Below are 20,442 nucleotides of genomic sequence, written 5' to 3'. Positions count from 1 at the left end.
GGGCCAAAGAGGTGCTTTTAATTGGCTAATGCATACCCTACAAAACAGACAGAGGACTGTTTCCAAGTAGCCTAATCTGCGATACCAAAAAATATTGTCTGTTTGATCGCCCGCTCCCGCACGCAGCATGAAAAATGCAGACCACGCCGCAATGATGTTGGGTCCCACGGTAGTCCCCTATACTGAATCCCTCCTTTTCCCACGTTCGCAGGATACCACTACCCCCTGCCGTCTGCCAGAGCTCTGCTAACGTGCAGACATGCAGCCAGGATGGGTGTGTGTTTGTATGTGCACACTGCACACTTACATTGTTTGTCCTGGCATCACCCCACACCGCACAGCATGCTTCTAATCTCTTCAACGTCTCTCCCCCTTCCCCACCTGAGCCATAGCAAGTCATCTCGAACCTAAATCACAAGTGCGTGTGAATGACTGAGAGAATCAGGAGTCAGCCTTAAGATTTCAAGAGTCATTAATTGTCGCTAGATGTTGTCTGTCTGCAAACAGATGTAGGCCTATGTTATGCTACCTTATGTAATACTCATTAAGACCCAAGTGCTCTCTCTCTCTCACTGTGAAGCAGAGCATTTTTGGCTGAGATTAGTTGGTTTATTCTGCTTTAGTGCCACATTCTCAGTAACAGTAAACCAGATACAAGAATTATGGCAAGGTTATTTCAAGATGAATTTAGCCTGTCTCTCTCTCCCCCCTCCCATGTTAGAACGATCTTGCAGGCCAGGTAATTTTAAGTAGGTCTGGAGCTGATTACATAAACACAGTAATGCCGCATTAAGACAATTAGGAGGCCAGATTAAATGCCCAAACAGCCCAGATTTACCAGCAATGCGAGCCGGGGACAGATGTTTTATCATTTGGCAGGTCAGAGGCCAGGGTTTTAATAGTGGCAAACGTTATTCAGGTTAGGCTGCTGGAATACAGTCAAGTCAGCAGTGACCTCTTTCCTCATTGTTTGACCAATATTTCATTGGTATCCCTCATCAAGTCCCCTCGAACTGTTCATTCAATTGATTGCCTTTTTGACTAATATTCTCAGCAGTCAAAGCCAGAATCTCCCAGAGCCTTGGCTCTTGGTTTAATGGTGGTGTGATTCTCACCAGCAGGCGTCCTGTTTTCATGTGTCACTGTAAGCTCCTAGAAGGTCCTCTTGGCAGAAGTAGATTGTGATAAAATCACCAGTAGCTGAAGATGTTACTGTCAGACTGGGGTGTGAGTTTGTTCCAAGGTGAAACTCCTTACTGTTTTCATTAATGATGGAATGTCAATACCAGTGTGGCCAAACTGAATTCCTCACCTGTCTCTAATGAAAGTGAAACAACATCACGGCATGCAATTTCCAGATTGGAAGACTTTCCAGAAGGCACAGATCCTTCTTGGTGATCAGGCTACAGATGTGCCAGTACAGTCCTTAATTCAGTTGATTTCGTCAATGGCAGCGCAGCAGTGGGCCTGCATCTGAGCCCCAGAGGGATGTCTTCGGGAGCAAGCTCCAGAGGAATGTCTTCGGGAGCGAGCCCCAGAGGAATGTCTTCGGGAGCAAGCTCCAGAGGAATGTCTTCGGGAGCGAGCCCCAGAGGAATGTCTTCGGGGGCGAACCCCAGAGGAATGTCTTCGGGAGCGAGCCCCAGAGGGATGTCTTCGGGAGCGAGCCCCAGAGGGATATCTTCGGGAGCGAGCCCCAGAGGGATGTCTTCGGGAGCGAGCCCCAGAGGGATATCTTCGGGAGCGAGCCCCAGAGGAATGTCTTCGGGAGCGAGCCCCAGAGGGATGTCTTCGGGAGCGAGCCCCAGAGGGATATCTTCGGGAGCGAGCCCCAGAGGAATGTCTTCGGGAGCGAGCCCCAGAGGGATGTCTTCGGGAGCGAGCCCCAGAGGAATGTCTTCGGGAGCGAGCCCCAGAGGAATGTCTTCGGGAGCGAGCCCCAGAGGGATGTCTTCGGGAGCGAGCCCCAGAGGGATGTCTTCGGGAGCGAGCCCCAGAGGGATGTCTTCGGGAGCGAGCCCCAGAGGGATGTCTTCGGGAGCGAGCCCCAGAGGAATGTCTTCGGGAGCGAGCCCCAGAGGGATGTCTTCGGGAGCGAGCCCCAGAGGAATGTCTTCGGGAGCGAGCCCCAGAGGGATGTCTTCAGGAGCGAGCCCCATGCGGCCTCCACAAGTCTACTTTGCATCCCCCTGTTGGCGTAGTCGCGGTGGAGGCCCTGGCACGGCGCCCCTTCCAGGCTGGCAATGTGGTGGTGTGGTGCTGGAGGGGTGTCAACAGGCATTAGTGCTGATTTCTAGGGGTGCAGGCGGAGGAGGGGCTACACTCAGCTACAGACTGTAATCATGTTGCATAACCACTTCCAGACAAGCCCCCCTGACTTGAAGCCCCCCTGACTTCCAGTAAGGGTGTTGTAGACTGTCTCCTGCCCCTATTGATGATATATTATGAGATGATATGGAATGTGAGGGGGGTGGGGGAGGGGGGAGATTACTATGCTGTGTTGTGTGTGTCTGTCTTTATGCCCGTTAAGCTCGAATTGCACCAAAGAGTCTTGTCAGGCTTCATTTGCTTAATCCTGTTCGAGGCAGTATAACGCTATTTAATCTTTAAACAGCGTTTTACTATTGTTTATACTTCTCAAGCACCCGAATGGTATTTCTCTGGGACATACAGCTTTATTTCATTTGATGGGGACATTTTTTTTAACGAAGCCTTTTCTCACTTTATCGGTGCGATGTATGGCAGACAGGATGGGTGAACTGTATAATGGCCCATTAATGTCGTCAGGGGATAGTCTGTCTCGCTGGCGCTCAGCTCAGCCTTTTCGCCTCACTGAGTTCAATTGAATTAGTCAAAATTGGTGGGTTTCAGTCACACTGTGTCTGCCCAGGCAGTGTCACACTGCCACAAGGATCCAGCATCATTCTGGGTGATTTGCATTAGTATGGATCTTTCTTATGAAGGACCATGATTCATTTGAATGCAGATAGATGGGTATTGATTTTGTTTTTTCCCATTTTGATTCTGCTAACCTTTCTTATGTAGGTCCTACTCAAAAGCACGTAGGCTAATCTTACCTGACAATCATATGGCGAGAGAGAAGCCAGCACGTTACCATGTGTGTGATGGCACCCAGGCCTGTTTCAGTGGTCTGCGTAGCTGCCTGGTGAGGAAATCACTGGCCTGGACGTGATGGGACACGTACTGATCGATGTGGGCATGTCAACATGCCTCCTGGTCAGAGAGGCCAGTCCATCAACACCCAGCCCTCTAATCAGATGTGGCAGCCAGTAGCCTGGCAATGGGCGCCATCTTCCCTTAGTCAAACAGATTCTCTCTCGTGTCCCTGAATGCTGACTGAAGGCTGTGCTGCTATGTGAAGAGGTGTATTTAGGGTGTCGTTATCCTGACTCCCCTTTCATCGATGACTTCATTCAGCGATGATGCGTCTTTTGGAGAACATCCCTTCTGAGACCGATTTCATATGTCCTAGGACTTCTAAGTGAATGAAAAGAGATGGAGGAATTCAAACACCTGTTGGAGCACAACATCAGCTGTCATCTAGGCCTATACTTTTGTTGCCTAGGAGACTTAGCCCACTTTGGTTTTCTGGCTTTGTGGCACAAACCGGCCAAAGCGCTTGCATAGCGCAAGCTTCGGTTGAAACCAGAGCCACTGTGATCGTCAAGCATTTCAATCACACCGCCGAAATGTTCTCATCTGAAATAAGTGTCTCGCACTGAAGATGCTGCCCCCGTTTTTCTGCTTCAGTTGTTGCATACCGAAAATAACGCCTCTGGATTGCCAGGGATATGCTTGCAGTGTAGTTTCCCAACGCAGTGTCCCAATTACCTACCGCTTAGAAATCATCCGGCACTTGTGGTCACTTCTTTGACAATGATGGCTTTTGCAGTACATTTCCTCTGAGCTGTTTGTAATGAGCTCATGTGAAGGCAGCAGGGAGGGAATCCCATCTCTCCGTGAATATCTGGGACTAGCAGCATGTTTTCTAACTCCCTGTGGCTGTCCCTGGCCATGTGGTGTTGGTTACCACTGCAAATGCACAGTGGCTACGGGCCGTGCTGAGGGAGCCTCCTACAGCCCAGGAGACATCTGTGTCTGTGGTGGAGCTAATATGAGCTTCATGTCGTAGCGTAGCGGCTAGGTGAGTCAGGTCTGCCTCCCTCCCAGGCCCAGACAGATCCCTGACCAACGGGACAGACTAATCCTAGGCAGGGTCTGATCAGGCTAATCTGCCCACATGACCTGCCTCTTAACTGAACTCCCTCCCCTCCCCTCCCCCATCCCCGCAGACCACAACAAAACAGTAGCTAGCTGTATAGGAGACGCCCATGCTACACCCCCCCCTTAACCTCGCCCTTGGTAGGGAACACCTAGTCGGGATGAAAACACAACACTCCACCTATAGGAGATGCCCAAGCACCCCCAGCTGTGCTACCCACCACCTTCACCCAGCATTGGTGTTAACAAGCCACGTCATTACAGGAAACGGCTAAGCCCCCCCCCTTTGAACCCTCTCCTCCCTGCGCCGGTGATTAGGCTGCTTCACAACCGTCCACCTATAGGAAACGCCCATTAATTCCCCAGCCCAGCCAGCCAGTCCCAGGGTGGGAGTGTGTGTCTGTTTGACCCTCAGCTCAGGGATTGTCTTACTCCCACCACAAGCGCTGAAAGTGTTGTTTTTGTCTGGCAGAGGAACTATTTTGGACTCTGTCAGCTTCATTCACTGGGCTTGTGGGATAGAGAGGACAGGAGGGGTGTGTGGGCTGTTGGTCCTCCTCCTTGAAGTAAACAAGTAATTACGCAGACATGCATAAGTGCAGAGCAGAGACACAGAAACATGCCTTAGTCTTGCTCAGTGTCGCCTCAGGTTCACCAAGAGTCTATCCTCTTGAATAAGCGACGGTGATTAATTGCTCACATTTTGTTTTTTTACACAGTTTTTTTATAAAGTGTGTGGAAGGAGGAAATTTCTTCCCACATTTGTACAGTGGTGGTTTATGAATGACTCATTACTGAATGACTCATTCAGGAGTATTGATGTTTCCCGTTTGGTGTCTGCAAACACAAAACTCAAAACTTTGTGTCCTTCATAGTCAGACTGTGTACACTATACACCAGAGGTTGGTTGATCCTGCCAGTCGGTGCCTCAGGTCCGGGTTGTGAAGAGCAAACACAAACAGACAGGCATGTGACCGGGTGACATCACAAGTACAGGTCAGCTTGTGATTCAACACTGGGTAAACACACCCGGAGGAGAGAAGAAGAGAGGAGTGGAGGACCGGAAAAGGAAGAGGAGAGAAGGCTCGGTTCGTCACAGCCACACACGATAGGGATGTACTGACTCTCGCGCTCCTCCTCTGTACCGCCACCTAATTACCTCTTTCATTGTTCTCTCCCACCGTCTTAATCCCTCTCCCTTTCATCTCACACCTCGTCCCTTCCCTGCGACTCTGCCCTGAAGTCGGACCATTTAAAGCACACTGTGATGATGATGGATATGGAAGGACTGAGAAAGAGCCTACTTAAAAACCGCCAAGAGCTCCGATCTTTGGCGACCAAACCTAATAAATGTTTCATAGTATCATAAATGTTACCATAAGCATATACAGTGTATTCAGACCCCTTGACTTTTTCTACATTTTGTTCCGTAACAGGCTTATTCTAAAATTGATCAAATATTTTTTTCCTTCATCAATCTACACACAATACCTCATAATGACAAAGCAAAACTTTTTTTTCTCCACATTTTTATAAATACAAAACTGAAATATTAAATTTACATAGGTTTTCAGACCCTTTACTCAGTACTTTGTTGAAGGACATTTGGAAGCGATTATAGCCTTGAGTCTTCTTGGGTATGGCACTACAAGCTTGGCACACCTGTATTTGGGGAGTTTCTCTCATTCTTCTCTGCAGATCCTCTCAAGCTCTGTCAGGTCAGATGGGGAGCATCGCTGCACTGCTATTACAAACAATAGTACACAAGTATAAACACCATGGGACCACGCATACCACTCCGGAAGGAGACGCGTTCGGTCTCCTAGAGATGAACGTACTTTGGTGCGAAAAGTGCAAATCAATCCCAGAACAACAGCAAAGGACCCTGTGAAGATGCTCTAGAGGAAACAGGTACAAAAGTATCTATATCCACAGTAAAACGAGTCCTATATCGACACCACCTGAAATGCCGCTCAGCAAGATAGAAGCCACTGCTCCAAAACCGCCATAAAAAAAGTTAGACTACGGTTTGCAACTGCATATGGGGACAAAGATCATACTTTTTGGAGCAATATCCTCTGGTCTGATGAAACAAAAATAGAACTGTTTGGCCATAATGACCATCGTTATGTTTGGAGGAAAAAGGGGGAGGCTTCCAAGCCGAAGAACACCATCCCAACCGTGAAGCACGTGGGTGGCAGCATCATGTTGTGGGTGTGCTTTGCTGCAGGAGGGTCTGGTGCTCTTCACTTGAGGAAGAGAAATTATGTGGATATATTGAAGCAACATCTGAAGACATCAGTCAGGAAGTCAAGGTATTGGAGTTGCCATCACAAAGCCCGGACCTCAATCCTATAGAAAATGTGTGGGCAGAACTGAAAAAGCATGTGCGAGCAAGAAGGCCTACAAACCTGTAGGAGGCCTACAAACCTTACACCAGCTCTGTCAGGAGGAATGGGCCAAAATTCACCCAACTTATTGTGTGGGAAGCTTGTGGAAGGCTACCCAAAACGTTTGACCTAAGTTAAACAGTTTAAAGGCAATGCTACCAAATGCTAATTGAGTGTATGTAAACTTCTGACCCACTGGGAATGTGATGAAAGAAATTAAATCTGAAATAAAACATTCTCTCTACTTCTATTCTAACATTTCATATTCTTAAAATAATGTGAGGATCCTAACTGACCTAAAACATGGAATTTTTACTTGGATTAATTGTCAAGAATTGTGAAAAACTGTGTTGAAATATATTTGGCTAAGGTGTATGTAACCTTCCGACTTCAAATGTATATATGAATCCCCTTTACCATAACATAACATTTATATAACATTTTATGTGCATGTTTAGATTATGGGCATTTTCATACAGTCTGCTGAAGTGTTTTGTATCGAATGGCTGCATAACATCACCTAAATGTAAAGCCACCTTACGTTTATTTCCATGGGCCTCCCGGGTGGCGCAGTGCTAGCTGTGCACTGATTCTGGGTTGTCCAGCGTCGTCCAGGTTAGGGAGGGTTTAGCCGGCAGGGATGTCTTTGTCTTATCGTGCTCTAGCGACTCCTGTGGCGGGCCAGGCACAGTGCACGTTGACAAGGTCGCCAGGTGTACTGTGTTTCCTCCAACACATTGGTGCGGCTGGCTTCCGGGTTGGATGTGCATTATGTCAAGAAGCAGTGCGGCTAGGTTGGGTTGTGTTTCGGAGGACACATGTCTCTCGACCTTCGCCTCTCCCGAGTCTGTACGGGAGTTGCAGCGATGAGACAAGACTGTAACTATTACCAATTGGATACCACGAAATTGGGGAGAAAAATAAAAAATAAAAAGATTCCTTCCATATTACTAAGGGCAATGACATTTGTAATATTCACCTGTATGATAGTGACAACAAGGGTTTTATGAATCCAGTGTGGAATTACCACTCTCTCTACGTTGTCCTCGTCATCCTCATAATCACCTTCACAGACCTGTGTCCGCCCACCGTGCAGACTTTGCACAGCTTTATTTAGCCTGTCTGTGGATTTCTGATTAGAGTGCCTCAGACCTGCACCGCTCGTGGCAGAGTGACGTCACACTACCACGTCTCCGCAAGGCATTATCTGCACAGTGTGTGCTAGAAGGAAGGAGGGAATGCAGTCCCGGGCACTTGTGACCCAGTGGAGAGTGGGCTTCGACTGAGCTGTATCCTTTTCACCTGTCTTAACGCTCCGCAAATGGGATGACTGTCAGCAAATCTATTCCCTTTCCACCATGGTGATAGTGGAGACATTTGCATACTTCGTGTGGAAATCGAGTAAAGACAGAGGTAGGGCAGGGAGAGCACTGGAGGAGACATGGCACTTTGAGTTGGAGAGAGGATCTTGATCGTAAATATATCTCCCTCTATTGTGACTTTAGTGTGGGAGTGTGATAAAACCAGTGAGGGGAGGTGGTATGGGGAGGAGCCCGCTCATAAACTTCTATGTTCTTGTCCCCCTGCAGATCTGCTGAAGTGTGAACTTTCACCTCTCTCCCCTTTGGCCTGTTCTGTAAAGAGCTTCTGTTGTTGAGGAGCTAAGACTCTGCTGTACTTGGCTGTGCAGGAGACACCAGTGAAGGTCGACACACCTGCAGCAGCAACAACAACTACCATCAACGAGTCCCCTAGTGTCAGACGTCTGTGAGATTCCACAAACGAGTCCAAGAAAGAGGGAGAGTCCAGGAGGGAATCTAAGAGGGAGTGAGAAAGCTAGAGGATGAGAAGATTCCTCTCGCTCTATCTCTCTGAAGACTGGATTAGACAGGACACACCCTGTCCGATATTGCACTAGGAACAATAGAGTCTCTGGACTCCATCAGTCAAATCAAACCATTGGAAAAACTAACAACAGTTGTATTGATTGTTTTGTCTTTCTAGCCCTTTTTGGACACCCACTGATTTTCACTCTCTGTTTTTTTCTGCCACTGCAAAGATGGCCCTGTGTATTTTGTCATGGGGGCGGACTGTTAAGTGTTGATCCCGGGAAATAGGTGACTCACAGCCAGGAACATGTCTTGGAAAAGGAACTACTTTGCGTCCGGAAGTGGCGGACTGCAGGGGATCTTTACCCCACGCACCATGACATCCATCGCCCCCAGTAAAGGACTCAGCAACGAGCCGGGCCAAAACAGCTGCTTCCTCAACAGCGCACTGCAGGTAGGGATACAAACAAATACACTACTGCTTGCACGCACACACAGCAAATTTTAGGTCCGAATTTTAACATCCAGAATATTAACACCCACAGTAAAATTATATGTGACCCACCAAAATAATGTTAAAAATAAAACTTTTCATAGTGTTCACAAACTAACACTCCTAGAGTGGTGGTCCTTAACAACTCGGGTGTTTCAAATCCAGACTTAAATTAACACTTTATTAGAGCTGTTGCTGAACTCATGTAGTGTTACAGTATATCTATTTTTTTTTTTTTTTGGGGGGGTTGTTTTAGTGTTGCAGGTTGTATAAAGCCTTATTTGCATATACCCCAGCATGCCTTTCGATTGAATGTGAGAGATACCCACCCATGAATGTATTTGTTAGTGACAGACATAGTTATTGCATTCAATAACTTTCAGTCCTGAAACTTTCACTGAGTGAGTGACTGAACAAGTGAGTGTTTGACTTTAAAGTCAACCCTTTGTGCATTATACATTTCATAAGGCCTAGTTGTCCTTAACATTGTGGTCTGAATATCAAATTTAGTCTCATGGGCTTCATCAGACCAGCAATAAACTGGTTTGTGAAGTGATTATTAATTCCTTACGGTATCCTGCCAGAGGGAGGACATCCAACAATTTCAATATTTTATCACCCACAACCTGCATTCAGAATGTCTGCTATGGTGAAAGACATAATAAACAACACTACCTAAACCATCTAAACTGGAAGAACCATCTCAGTAACGGGTGCAATAAGCCAAACCCCTTACAGATTGGATTAGTTAAGAAAAATTTAAGTTATTCATCTTGGTATAGTATAAAATCAATTAATCAGTCAATGTGCATGTAGACACATAGATATTTATACAAACTATTCGAAATATCTACCTGCAGCAAAGCATTCCGGAAAAAATGACAGAGGCCCCTCCCACGTCTTTTTCACTCTGATAGAGTTAACGGAAATGACCTCAACAGTCAAGTAACAACAACACCACAGTGTTGATTACACTGTGATTCAAATAACACTTCATTTATTCACTGCATTTGGGGTCAATTTCAATCCCAATGATGTTAACCCCCTCCGGAATCAACACTAGGACTGACCCCATTTAGCGAACTGGTTTATTGTTTGGTAGATAGGCTGTTGGTCGACAGAGATTTCTTTAGTCGAGCAGAAGCAAAACATCTATAATATCGTGATGTGCAAGATACCTGCCTTGTCTGAGTGGACTAATCCATTGTGGGGACCGTGGGGATGGCACAGTCCATAACTGTAACAAGTGCTACTGAAATTGTATATGATTAAGGACAATGGTGAAAAACTAATACAAATGAAATTATTTTATAACAAATGCGCTTTCTCCTGCATTCGATAGTGGTCGCTGTCTGCGGTTCTGAGACATCAGTACGCTGTTGAATTGGCACCTTTTCCTAGACCATGTTGCTATGTGGATAATAGCAAAGTTAACCAGAATATTGGTGTTGAGAACAATGTGGCGGTAGCAGCAGCGGAGTTAGGAGACAAGAAAACAGCCCTTGCCTTAGTTGTCTAAGAAAAGTGAGGAGGAAACCAACTTAATTAGGTCTATAATAGCCTAACTGTTAAATATGCCTGGCTTTATTTATCATCCATGTCACGGTCGTCCTCCTCTTCATCTGAAGAGGAGAGGCGAGAAGGATCGGAGGACCAATATGCAGCATGATATGTGTTCATGTTGAATGTTTAATTAAAGAAAGGAACACTGAAACACTATACAAAAACAGTAAACAAAATAACAACCGTGACGCTAATATGAGCAGCGCTGAAACAAGCCATCAACATAGACAATCACCCACAAACAAACAGTGCAACCCAGGCTACCTAAGTATGATTCTCAATCAGAGACAACTAATGACACCTGCCTCTGATTGAGAACCATACTAGGCCGAAACATAGAAATACCCAAATCATAGAAAAACAAACATAGACTGCCCACCCAACTCACGCCCTGACCATACTAAATAAATACAAAACAAAGGAAATAAAGGTCAGAACGTGACAATCCATATACAGTAGCAATCAAAAGTTTGGACACACCTACTCATTCAAGGGTTTTTCTTTATTTTTACTATTTTCTACATTGTAGAATAATTGTGAAGACATCAAAACTATGAAATAACACAAAATAGTAAAAAAAATAAAGAAAAACCTTTGAATGAGTAGGTGTTCTAAACTTTTGACCGGTACTGTTTATTTACAGAAACAAGACAGATCCTGCTTATGTTGCCTGTTTGAGTGTTGTCAGATAAACAGATAAACAGATAAACAGGTAAACATTTAAAGGCTTTGCACTTGTTTTTGTTGGAACAGCCCCTCTGGTTTTACTTAGAACTTCTTTAGTGTTGTTTACACTATTCCAAATTTTCCCCAAAATAATATTAATAATACAAATAATAACCCTCATTGTTCTTGATCTCCCTCTTATTGTTATTACTACTACTACTATTATTATGATAATCATTATACAAATAAGTAATGTCATTATCATTACTATGCTCTGCCTGGTATAACCACCATCGAGCTGCAGGCCTAAGAGCGCATTCTGTTTAGTCTTAATACAGTAACTTACTTCGGCCTATATTTCAATACTTATGTAGCCTAATGTATCAATCAATCATTCATTTGTTCATGTCATCACAAAGCATACGAGTCATTCATTATTTCAAATGCAGTCAAGCATTTTAGCTTCAAAATAAAATAACAAAGCGACCCTTCAATAATTGGCGTAAACAATAAACTGTTCAAGTTCGGCAATTGCATTCACGAATGCAACATCACGTCAACAGTCCCTGCTGCCTAAATTGTTTAGTGCATTTAAAAAAAATGTATAGTTTGTGTGCACTTCCGGTAAATCCCTATACCTTGGTATGGTACAGAAACGGTATGACGGTATGAAAATCTGAATACCACCTAACTCTAGCACAGAATAAGGCACAATTGCCAGAAAATAAGTTTGTCAAAGTGTCTCTTGCGCAGAGATTTTGAGATCCTCTGTCCAAATTTCATCATTAAAACTCTCCTGTCTGATTTTTCTATGATTATGCACATGCGCAAAGGGATTCATGTACAATCCTAGCAGTCAAACGAGTTAAATCGACATCCTTTAATGGGAAAATATTTTAATGAGAGTTAAATAAGGTGAATTATCATTGCTGTTGCGACATGTGCACATTTGTTTATTATGTCACATTAGCTCACAATAATTATTATTTTGAAAACAGAATTTTGCTTCTTACGTCGCTTCAAGTTACGTCGACATTCCTTCTTAATTTGCTCTATAACGTTATGGAAAAAGAGTTAGACTTCTGTGAGAATACAGGGGAGGAGCAGTGACTACAGACAGTAATAGACAAGTCCTGTGTGGCACCTTTAGGAAAATATAGTGAAACACAACTCTCTGAAATACGTGTTAGTATCCTCACTTGACATGACAGAGAGAGGACGATACATTTAATGTAGCATGATACACACACCCAGAATGTTCTCAGAACTTCATGCTCCATGTGTATCTCTAAATATTTCAGTGTGGTGATGTTCTTCACTCGGAGTCTGCTTCCCATACTTCCTGGCTTCTCATACCCACATTTTCAGATTAGTCCAACTTCTAAGCTGTCAGTGATATGAAACTTTATGCTAGATCTCGTGATAATCAGCCTTTGTTCCTGACTAATCCCTCTGCTGATGCAATCCTGTAATTACAATTTCTCATGTAGTCCCATACAATGTCAATCCATTGATAAATATAAAACAACAATAACAGCAATTCATTTGTTCTACTGTAAAACAGTCCATTCTTTAGTCGTCTTAAAATTCAACCACTGCAAGTCACCACACCAACAAGTCACCAAGTCATCATTGAAGGACTCATGTTAAGTAAATGATTGGTGAAGTAGACTTGAGTCTTATGAAATGCCTGGATAACCAGTCTCTTATTAGTGTACTCATAGACACTTTACTTGACGTAGTGGGTGGGAGACTCTTGTCCACTCTCTCATCCAGAAGAAAGTGGTTCTACCAATGCCTTCTATAGGACTGCTGCCCAGGCACTGCCAGCCTGACTGGGAGGACCCACTCACACCGTACTTTGGGGGAAATGGGAAAGGCGTTTCCAAAGTTGAATATGGTGCCTGCCAGGCAGTCAGTCGCCTGTGACTTAAGCCAAGCTTCTAGTCCCCATAAACAATTGTCAGACAGATGCTGCCATGCACCATAATTACCCAGCCAAACAACCTGTCATTAGTTTTCACTCTATTTTCGGATTACCATATAATCAGCCATATAGAAATACAGGGGCTTAACTGACTGATAATACCGCCAAAGCTACAAATTAGTGTCAGTTATGAGTAAGGAGACAGAGGGGGGGAGCTGATAATGTATTGTCTGCTGCTGGGAGCCATAACAATATGCTGAAGCAGCGTATCGGGCAGGCCGGGGGCGAAAACAGTCATTTTTTGTCTTAAATTAAATGCTGTGCGTTCACTAGGCTTCATTAAGTTCTCTGATATTGTCTCTTATTTTGCCCACACACGATTTAACAGGCATAACTTTGTTGAAAAGGTCATCATTTGGGAACATTTGAATATGGGCATATAAAAAGGATTTAAGCAAATAAGTTCTATGCTGAGTTGGAAGTACACTTTTAGAAATAAGGATATTTGGCCGTCCCCATAGGAGAACCCTTTTTGGTTTCAGGTAGAACTCTTTTGGGTTCCATGTAGAACCCTCTGTGGAAAGGGTTCTACAGTATGTGGAACCCAAAAGGGCTATACCTGAAACCAAAGGGTTCTTCAAAGGATTCTCCTATGGGGACAGCTGAATAACCATTTTAGGTTCTAGATTGCACTTTTCTTTCAGAGTGTACTGTATGTCAGTCGGTTTGCAATCCACTGTGCATTTAAATGTGTAATCTGGACATATACATATTGCTATATGTTATTAGAATGGTTTCATTTCAGTCTATTTCTGAGTTTAAGTTTGGTTAAGCCTATTGTACAGTATTGTTTTGTAATGTTAATTTGCTACAGCTCAAAACACTTTGATTGATGTCCAGTACTCACCATGTTAACAGAAACCACTTCTGGTAGCTGCAGTACTCTGGGCTTAATTGAAAAGCCCTAAATCACTGTCCCTGGGTGAAATGGTTTATTGAAACCAGAGGTACATACCTGCCATTCTGTCTTTGCTTAGAGGATAGGATCTGAGGTACTTAAGCACTTACAAGTTCCTCCCTATGTGGATGAGCATCAGTCTGTGATGGAACAGAATCTTACATGTACTTTCGTTGGCAGTGTGAATACCTGCCTGACGCCCGAACAGATATCTTTAGCTTTACCCTCTCTAACATCACCGCTACAGTTTTATCTAATCATGTTATTTTTAGTTTCTGAAGCATGCAGGGACGCACGAAAGGCCATTGTGTTTGAGTTCACATTCTTCATCAAATGTTTGAAAGTTAAACCTTCATACTGAGGCACATAATAAGAACCAGTTGAGATACAGGAAATGGGAGAGGGGAAGACATGAGAGGAGGAGAAATGTAGCGTCTAGACACCCCCTGTGTTTGTAAACACCTATCTGCGTGTAACTCTCACCCATGAGTCATGGGTCATGGCTCAGTTTAAGATTAAGGACCTTCTGGCCTTAACTAATTAGCTTCCTATCATGTGAAAGGAATCCAAAAGAAATGTCAAGACTGATATGTAACATTTAAACACAAATTAAAACGTGTATAATGTATCTTTAGATTGATTGCAACATTCTAGTGTCTCGTTTCCTAACACCCGGCATTGAGCATCTAGGCCTATTTAATTTAACAGCCTATTATGTACAGTAGGGGTGGCAGTTTGCAATGATTTATTCAAACATTTGAATATGTTACTGTAGTCTTACAGAAGAACAATCTTTCAGCTAAAGGATTTGCCACTCAGTTTTCAATTCCTTTGCTCTCATCCAGACTGATCACTTATGGGGCTGAATACCACAGCAAATCGTCTGTGTTGTGACTGTCTTAGCATATCTGCTTTTAAAAGATGAAGCAATTGAGTAGCTCCTATTAAAACCGTGTTGGGAAAAAAAGGGGCATGGGAGCATGTAAGTCACACTGCGTTGAAAGGTTCATTGAAATTCCTATAAATCCCAGGGGGAAATCATGTCACTCTTTCATAAGATGTCCGATTTAGCACTGAAGGACCCAGTTCCATTCGAAATAGGACATTCTTTTTGCCAAAGGACAGCTCCACAATACTCTCTGATATTCCATATTCCAAAAGAATGGCATCCCTCTGTCAAGTAAATGTTTTCCAGAATGAAAACTTCACCAGATGGAAATCTGTCCAATCTAGTGGTCCTGTGTGTTGGGTTTTTGGGCATCTGTCTTTCATGTGTTCTAGGGCTTGAGATGGAAGGAAGGTAAAAGCAACTATGACATAACCCATTTCCTGTCACGACTCACGACTGGAGCAAGAAAACAAAGCAAAGCATGCCTACTTCCTGGTGGCAGCTTAGTACTTCCTGTGTCCTAATCATCCCTGGAGACTTGAGTTAACAGCTTGAGTTGAGCATTTGTCCGCTGTTCAGAATAGCCTTGTGGTGTTTGTTTTGATTATAGTAATTACTTGCACAATTTGTCTCTGTCCGATTTGGTCATGTTTCTAGCCTCACATTTTTCCTACAGTTGCTTTGAGCTCCACACCTTCTTTTTAACGATAGATACTGTCCATAGTTCTGATTAAGTGCAGTGTTGGGAAAACATGAGAAATATATCACCTGACATACCATCTCAGGAAACAGATGTCCTGCGGTTCAACAGAGCCCTTCTTCCTCTCTCCCTCCTCCCTCTTTCCTTCCATCAGTTCCTCTCTCCTTCCTGCCTTCTCTTTTTCACATGCACTTCATGATAATGCAGAAACAAATAGTCAACGACGGCTCTTTTTTTTCCTGCTGGGCTATCACTTTCCTCCAGAGCTGTCCAGTCGGGATGACTTTGTCATGCTCTCCTGCCTCTCTCATTTCCATATCATGTACAGAAAGGGGCCTGCGAGATGCCTTGAGGCCAATAGGAGAGCAGCATCTGTGCTGTGTGCCTTCCTAACAACCCTCTCCTCCACGCTCCACAGTCCAACAAGGACACGCAAACCTGGGAACAAATATGTTGAGCTTCACTTGCCTGACTTGAGCGGCGTGGCGTGCAAGTGTCGTATAATTGTGACCAAAGTGATCAAGAGGATGTATGCTTGGAATACCTCAGGGCCTCACAGGGCCAGTAGAAATGGCACGTTTGTGAATTGTAGTAGTTGGGTCTGTGCTCAGATGAGGAGTAGAGTTGTCGTGTTGTTCTGACATCTGATTAGTATGAGAAAAAGGGCCGGAACATCGCAGTAACAAGCAGCTATGTCCCATGTTAGCATACAGACAGACACCTGTCTTCCTTTGGCCCTCCTATCAGTGGTGGTCAGTGCCATTTAAGATGAGGAGGACAAAGATTTTTATATGAGCATGTCCTTATTTCTATTACAGAGTATCGGATGACTGTCATTCATATTCCAATCACACCAGCTCAATGTAATATCGATAGGTTTAGGCTACTACATTAGAGGTCGACCTATTAATCGGAATGGCCGATTAATTAGGTCCGATTAATTAGGGCCGATTTCAAGTTTTCAAAACAATCGAAAATCGGTAATTTTGGATGCCGAATTTGCTGATTAATTATTATTATTTTTTTACACCTTTATTTAACTAGGCAAGTCAGTTAAGAACACATTCTTATTTTCAATGACGGCCTAGGAACGGTGGGTTAACTGCCTTGTTCAGGGGCAGAACGACAGATGTTTACCTTGTCAGCTCAGGGATTCAATCTTGCAACCTTATGGTTAACTAGTCCAACGCTCTGACCACCTGCCTCACAAGGAGCCTGCCTGTTACGCGAATGCAGTAAGAAGCCAAGGTAAGTTGCTAGCTAGCATTAAACGTATCTTATAAAAAACAATCATAATCACTAGTTATAACTACGCATGGTTGATGATATTACTAGTTTATCTAGCGTGTCCTGCGTTGCATATAATCAATGCAGTGCACATTCGCGAAAAAGGACTGTCGTTGCTCCAACGTGTACCTAACCATAAACATCAATGCCTTTCTTAAAATCAATACACAGAAGTATATATTTTTAAACCTGCATATTTAGCTAAAAGAAATCCAGGTTAGCAGGCAATATTAACCAGGTGAAATTGTGTCACTTCTCTTGCGTTCATTGCACGCAGAGTCAGGGTATATGCAACAGTTTGGGCCGCCTGGCTCATTGCAAACTAATTTGCCAGAATTTTACGTAATTAAGACATAACATTGAAGGTTGTGCAATTAACAGGAATATTTAGACTGATGGATGCCACCCGTTAGATAAAATACGGAACGGTTCCGTATTTCACTGAAAGAGTAAATGCTTTGTTTTCGAGATTATAGTTTCCAGATTCGACCACATTAATGACCAAAGGCTCGTATTTATGTCTATTATTATGGGGGCATGTGGGCACCAGCAGGCTCGTAAGCATTCATTCAAACAGCACTTTAGTGCGTTTTGCCAGCAGCTCTGCTGTTTATGAATTCAAGCCTATCAACTCCCGAGATTAGGCTGGTGTAACCGATGTGAAATTGCTAGCTAGTTAGCGGTGTGCGCGCTAATAGCGTTTCAAACATCACTCGCTCTGAGACTTGGAGTAATTGTTCCCCTTGCTCTGCATGGGTAACGCTGCTTCGAGGGTGGTTGTTGTCGATGTGTTCCTGGTTCGAGCCCAGGTAGGAGCGAGGAGAGGGACGGTAAGCTATACTGTTACACTGGCAATACTAAAGTGCCTTTAAGAACATCCAATAGTCAAAGGTATATGCAATACAAATCGTATAGAGAGAAATAATCCTATAATTTCTATAATAACTACAACCTAAAACTTCTTACCTGGGAATATTGAAGACTCATGTTAAAAGGAACCACCAGCTTTCATATGTTCTCATGTTCTGAGCAAGAAACTTAAATGTTTCTTACATGGCACATATTGCACTTTTACTTCCTTTTCCAAAGCTTTGTTTTTGCATTATTTAAACCAAATTGAACATGTTTCATTATTTATTTGAGGAAAAATGTATTTTATTGATGTAATATATTAAGTTAAAATAAGTGTTCATTCAGTATTGTTGTAATTGTCATTATTACAAATACATGCTAAAAAAAAATTGGTCGATTAATCGGTATCGGATTTTTTTGTCCCCCAATAATCGGTATCGGTATCGGCGTTGAAAAATCATAATCGGTCGACCTCTATACTACATAATACTAACATTTTCCTTTTACCCATTATGAGGTTGCTACAACCTAGCCTATGAATTAAAGTTTACAACATAGGTGCACAGGTCGAGATCGTTTTTTATTATCAAGGTGACAGACAGTGACATATTCAATGCTGCCTTGCACACTCTTGCCCTGCATCTAAATTATTTAGGTTGTAATCATTAGTCCAACAGTTGCAAACAAATTCAGGTATGTTTATCCCCATTTTGTTCCGTTTGTTTCCGTTTCAGAAATGTTTTTCAACAGAATCGGCTGAATGAATACACAGCTGATTACACGCAAACACAGTACACTTTCATAGCAACCACATACAAACAGCATGATCACTTTGCTTGTAGTAATTCCTTCTTGCATCTACGTGCTCTCCTATCTCACCTTTTCCCTTCACTTGTGGACTTCAGTGCACAACACATCAGCTGTCTGTGACCAGGCGAAATAACCTTTTCAAGCCAAACCTTCATATCATGACCGCTAACCGCTACACAGCCTACATCGTCACCATAATAGCTAATGTCATAGTCAACATAGCTAATAGAACTTACGCATTAGTAAACCCATGCTGCAAGAGCTCTTATAGCTTGCCGAGAATGTCCTCCAGAAGTTGTCATTACTGTGTAATTCTGTAGAAGGGGTGTGAAAACCATGAGCCTCCTAGGTTTTGTATTGAAGTTAATGTACCCAGAGGAGGATGCAAACTAGCTGTCCTCTGGCTACAATGGTGCTACCCTACAGAGTGCTGTCGAGGCTACTGTAGACATTCATTGCAAAACAGTGTGTTTTAATCAATTATTTGGTGACATTAATATTTTTAGTAGAGTTTTATTTAAAAAAAAATATATTTCACAATTTTAATTTGTGGTCCTCCCCTTCCTCCTCTGAGGAGCCTCCACTGCCTCCTACCAATCCCATATGGAGAGGTACCTTCCTTTTCTGCTCTCTGCTTTGTTTAGTACAGTTGTGGACTGGACAGTGTTTCCATCCTGGACATCTGTCTCTAAGACGAACAGTCCACCACAAAGAGAGAAGGGTTCACAAACCTGGGAAGAATAGTCTGTGTGCGTCGGAAGAATGCCATGGTCTGGATTTGCACTCCGCAGTGGGAGAACAAGCAACATATTGGACCTGGTAGGGGGCATAGGACAGGAAGACAAACACAAACCAGGAATTGTGCTGATTGCACATTATGCACATATGATCCCATTCTCTCTTCATGCAATATTGACTCAAAAGCTATATTTTCTGTTATTCTAATTTAGCCCTTGTAAAAGAACTGCAGTAACACATACTACTTGCACACAGACACTGATACCATACCGGCCACTGCTCATGAAGGCGGGGAGCTATTCATCATGGCCTAAAAAGGTTTTGCAGTCACGCCTCCACCTTCGGAATGAAATCGGTCATGCCACATGTTCTTTCCTAAGTCTTGTCTGAGGGGTAGCCTTGGAATGAGTCGGTTCCCTGGGTATTGTGATGCTCACCCTTCTCTGATTGGGTGAGTAAACCAATCAGTGTTGTTGGGTCTTTGGGGTGTGATTGGTTGCATAGTGCTGTACAAGCTGCACCGAGGCAGGCTGGATGGAGGGCTAGCTACAGTAGCTTTTTCCATGTGGAGGAGAGGTTAGAGATGTTGATTTAGACTGCCCCTGGAAGTAAAGATGAAACACTCAGTTTAATCATGTAGGGATGTGGGTTTGCTGTGTGTTTGGGCAGTGCATGCATGCGTGTGTCTCTCTCCATATGTTTGTGTTGTTGGGGTTAGAAGTTGTCTGTTTTCCCCCTCCACTGCCACCTCCCTTTCTCTGCTTAAGTGTAATCTGCTAATCCTGCTTTAAGTGCTGTCGTCATGGCAGCATTAAAGCTGGAATTTTGCTCTTTTTGTTATATCATCGATTTGCATCTCTTCCAGTCGGATTTTCCCACTTTTTATGCTTCTCGTTCCTGGATGAGTTCCCTGAAACACTTTTATCACAAGTGATGGCTGACAGATTGAAGGCATTATCAGGGACAGGGTCACACAGAGTGGCAACACAGCAGGGGTCTCGTAAATAAACGGAATATACATTCCAACTATTCTGGAACGGATGAGAGGAAATTCCCAATGTCTCCGATTACATACTTCAGAAAAATAACTGAAGGCCT

The 20,442-nt window shown here is 43.6% G+C and overlaps 1 protein-coding gene across 6 annotated transcripts in view; it reads left to right on the top strand.

Annotated features, from left to right (window-relative positions):
- Window positions 1-20,442, top strand: part of LOC118369621 (inactive ubiquitin carboxyl-terminal hydrolase 54-like) — a 108,982-nt gene that overhangs the window by 40,187 nt on the left and 48,353 nt on the right. For 5 of the 6 annotated variants that reach the window (XM_035754135.2, XM_035754132.2, XM_035754134.2 and 2 more), the window contains one exon: window positions 8,222-8,915. The exons of the other annotated variant lie outside the window; for it this stretch is intronic. In XM_035754135.2, coding sequence (XP_035610028.1) covers window positions 8,769-8,915 — 147 coding nt within the window. In that variant the 5' untranslated portion in view covers window positions 8,222-8,768. The remainder of the gene's footprint in view (window positions 1-8,221; window positions 8,916-20,442) is intronic. 6 annotated transcript variants of the gene reach the window in all.

Source organism: Oncorhynchus keta, chromosome 36, assembly GCF_023373465.1.
Source record: "Oncorhynchus keta strain PuntledgeMale-10-30-2019 chromosome 36, Oket_V2, whole genome shotgun sequence".
Classification (NCBI taxonomy): Eukaryota; Metazoa; Chordata; class Actinopteri; order Salmoniformes; family Salmonidae; genus Oncorhynchus; species Oncorhynchus keta.
The sequence above is the reverse complement of the archived record's forward strand: the minus strand, read 5'-3'. Positions and strand labels throughout refer to the sequence as shown.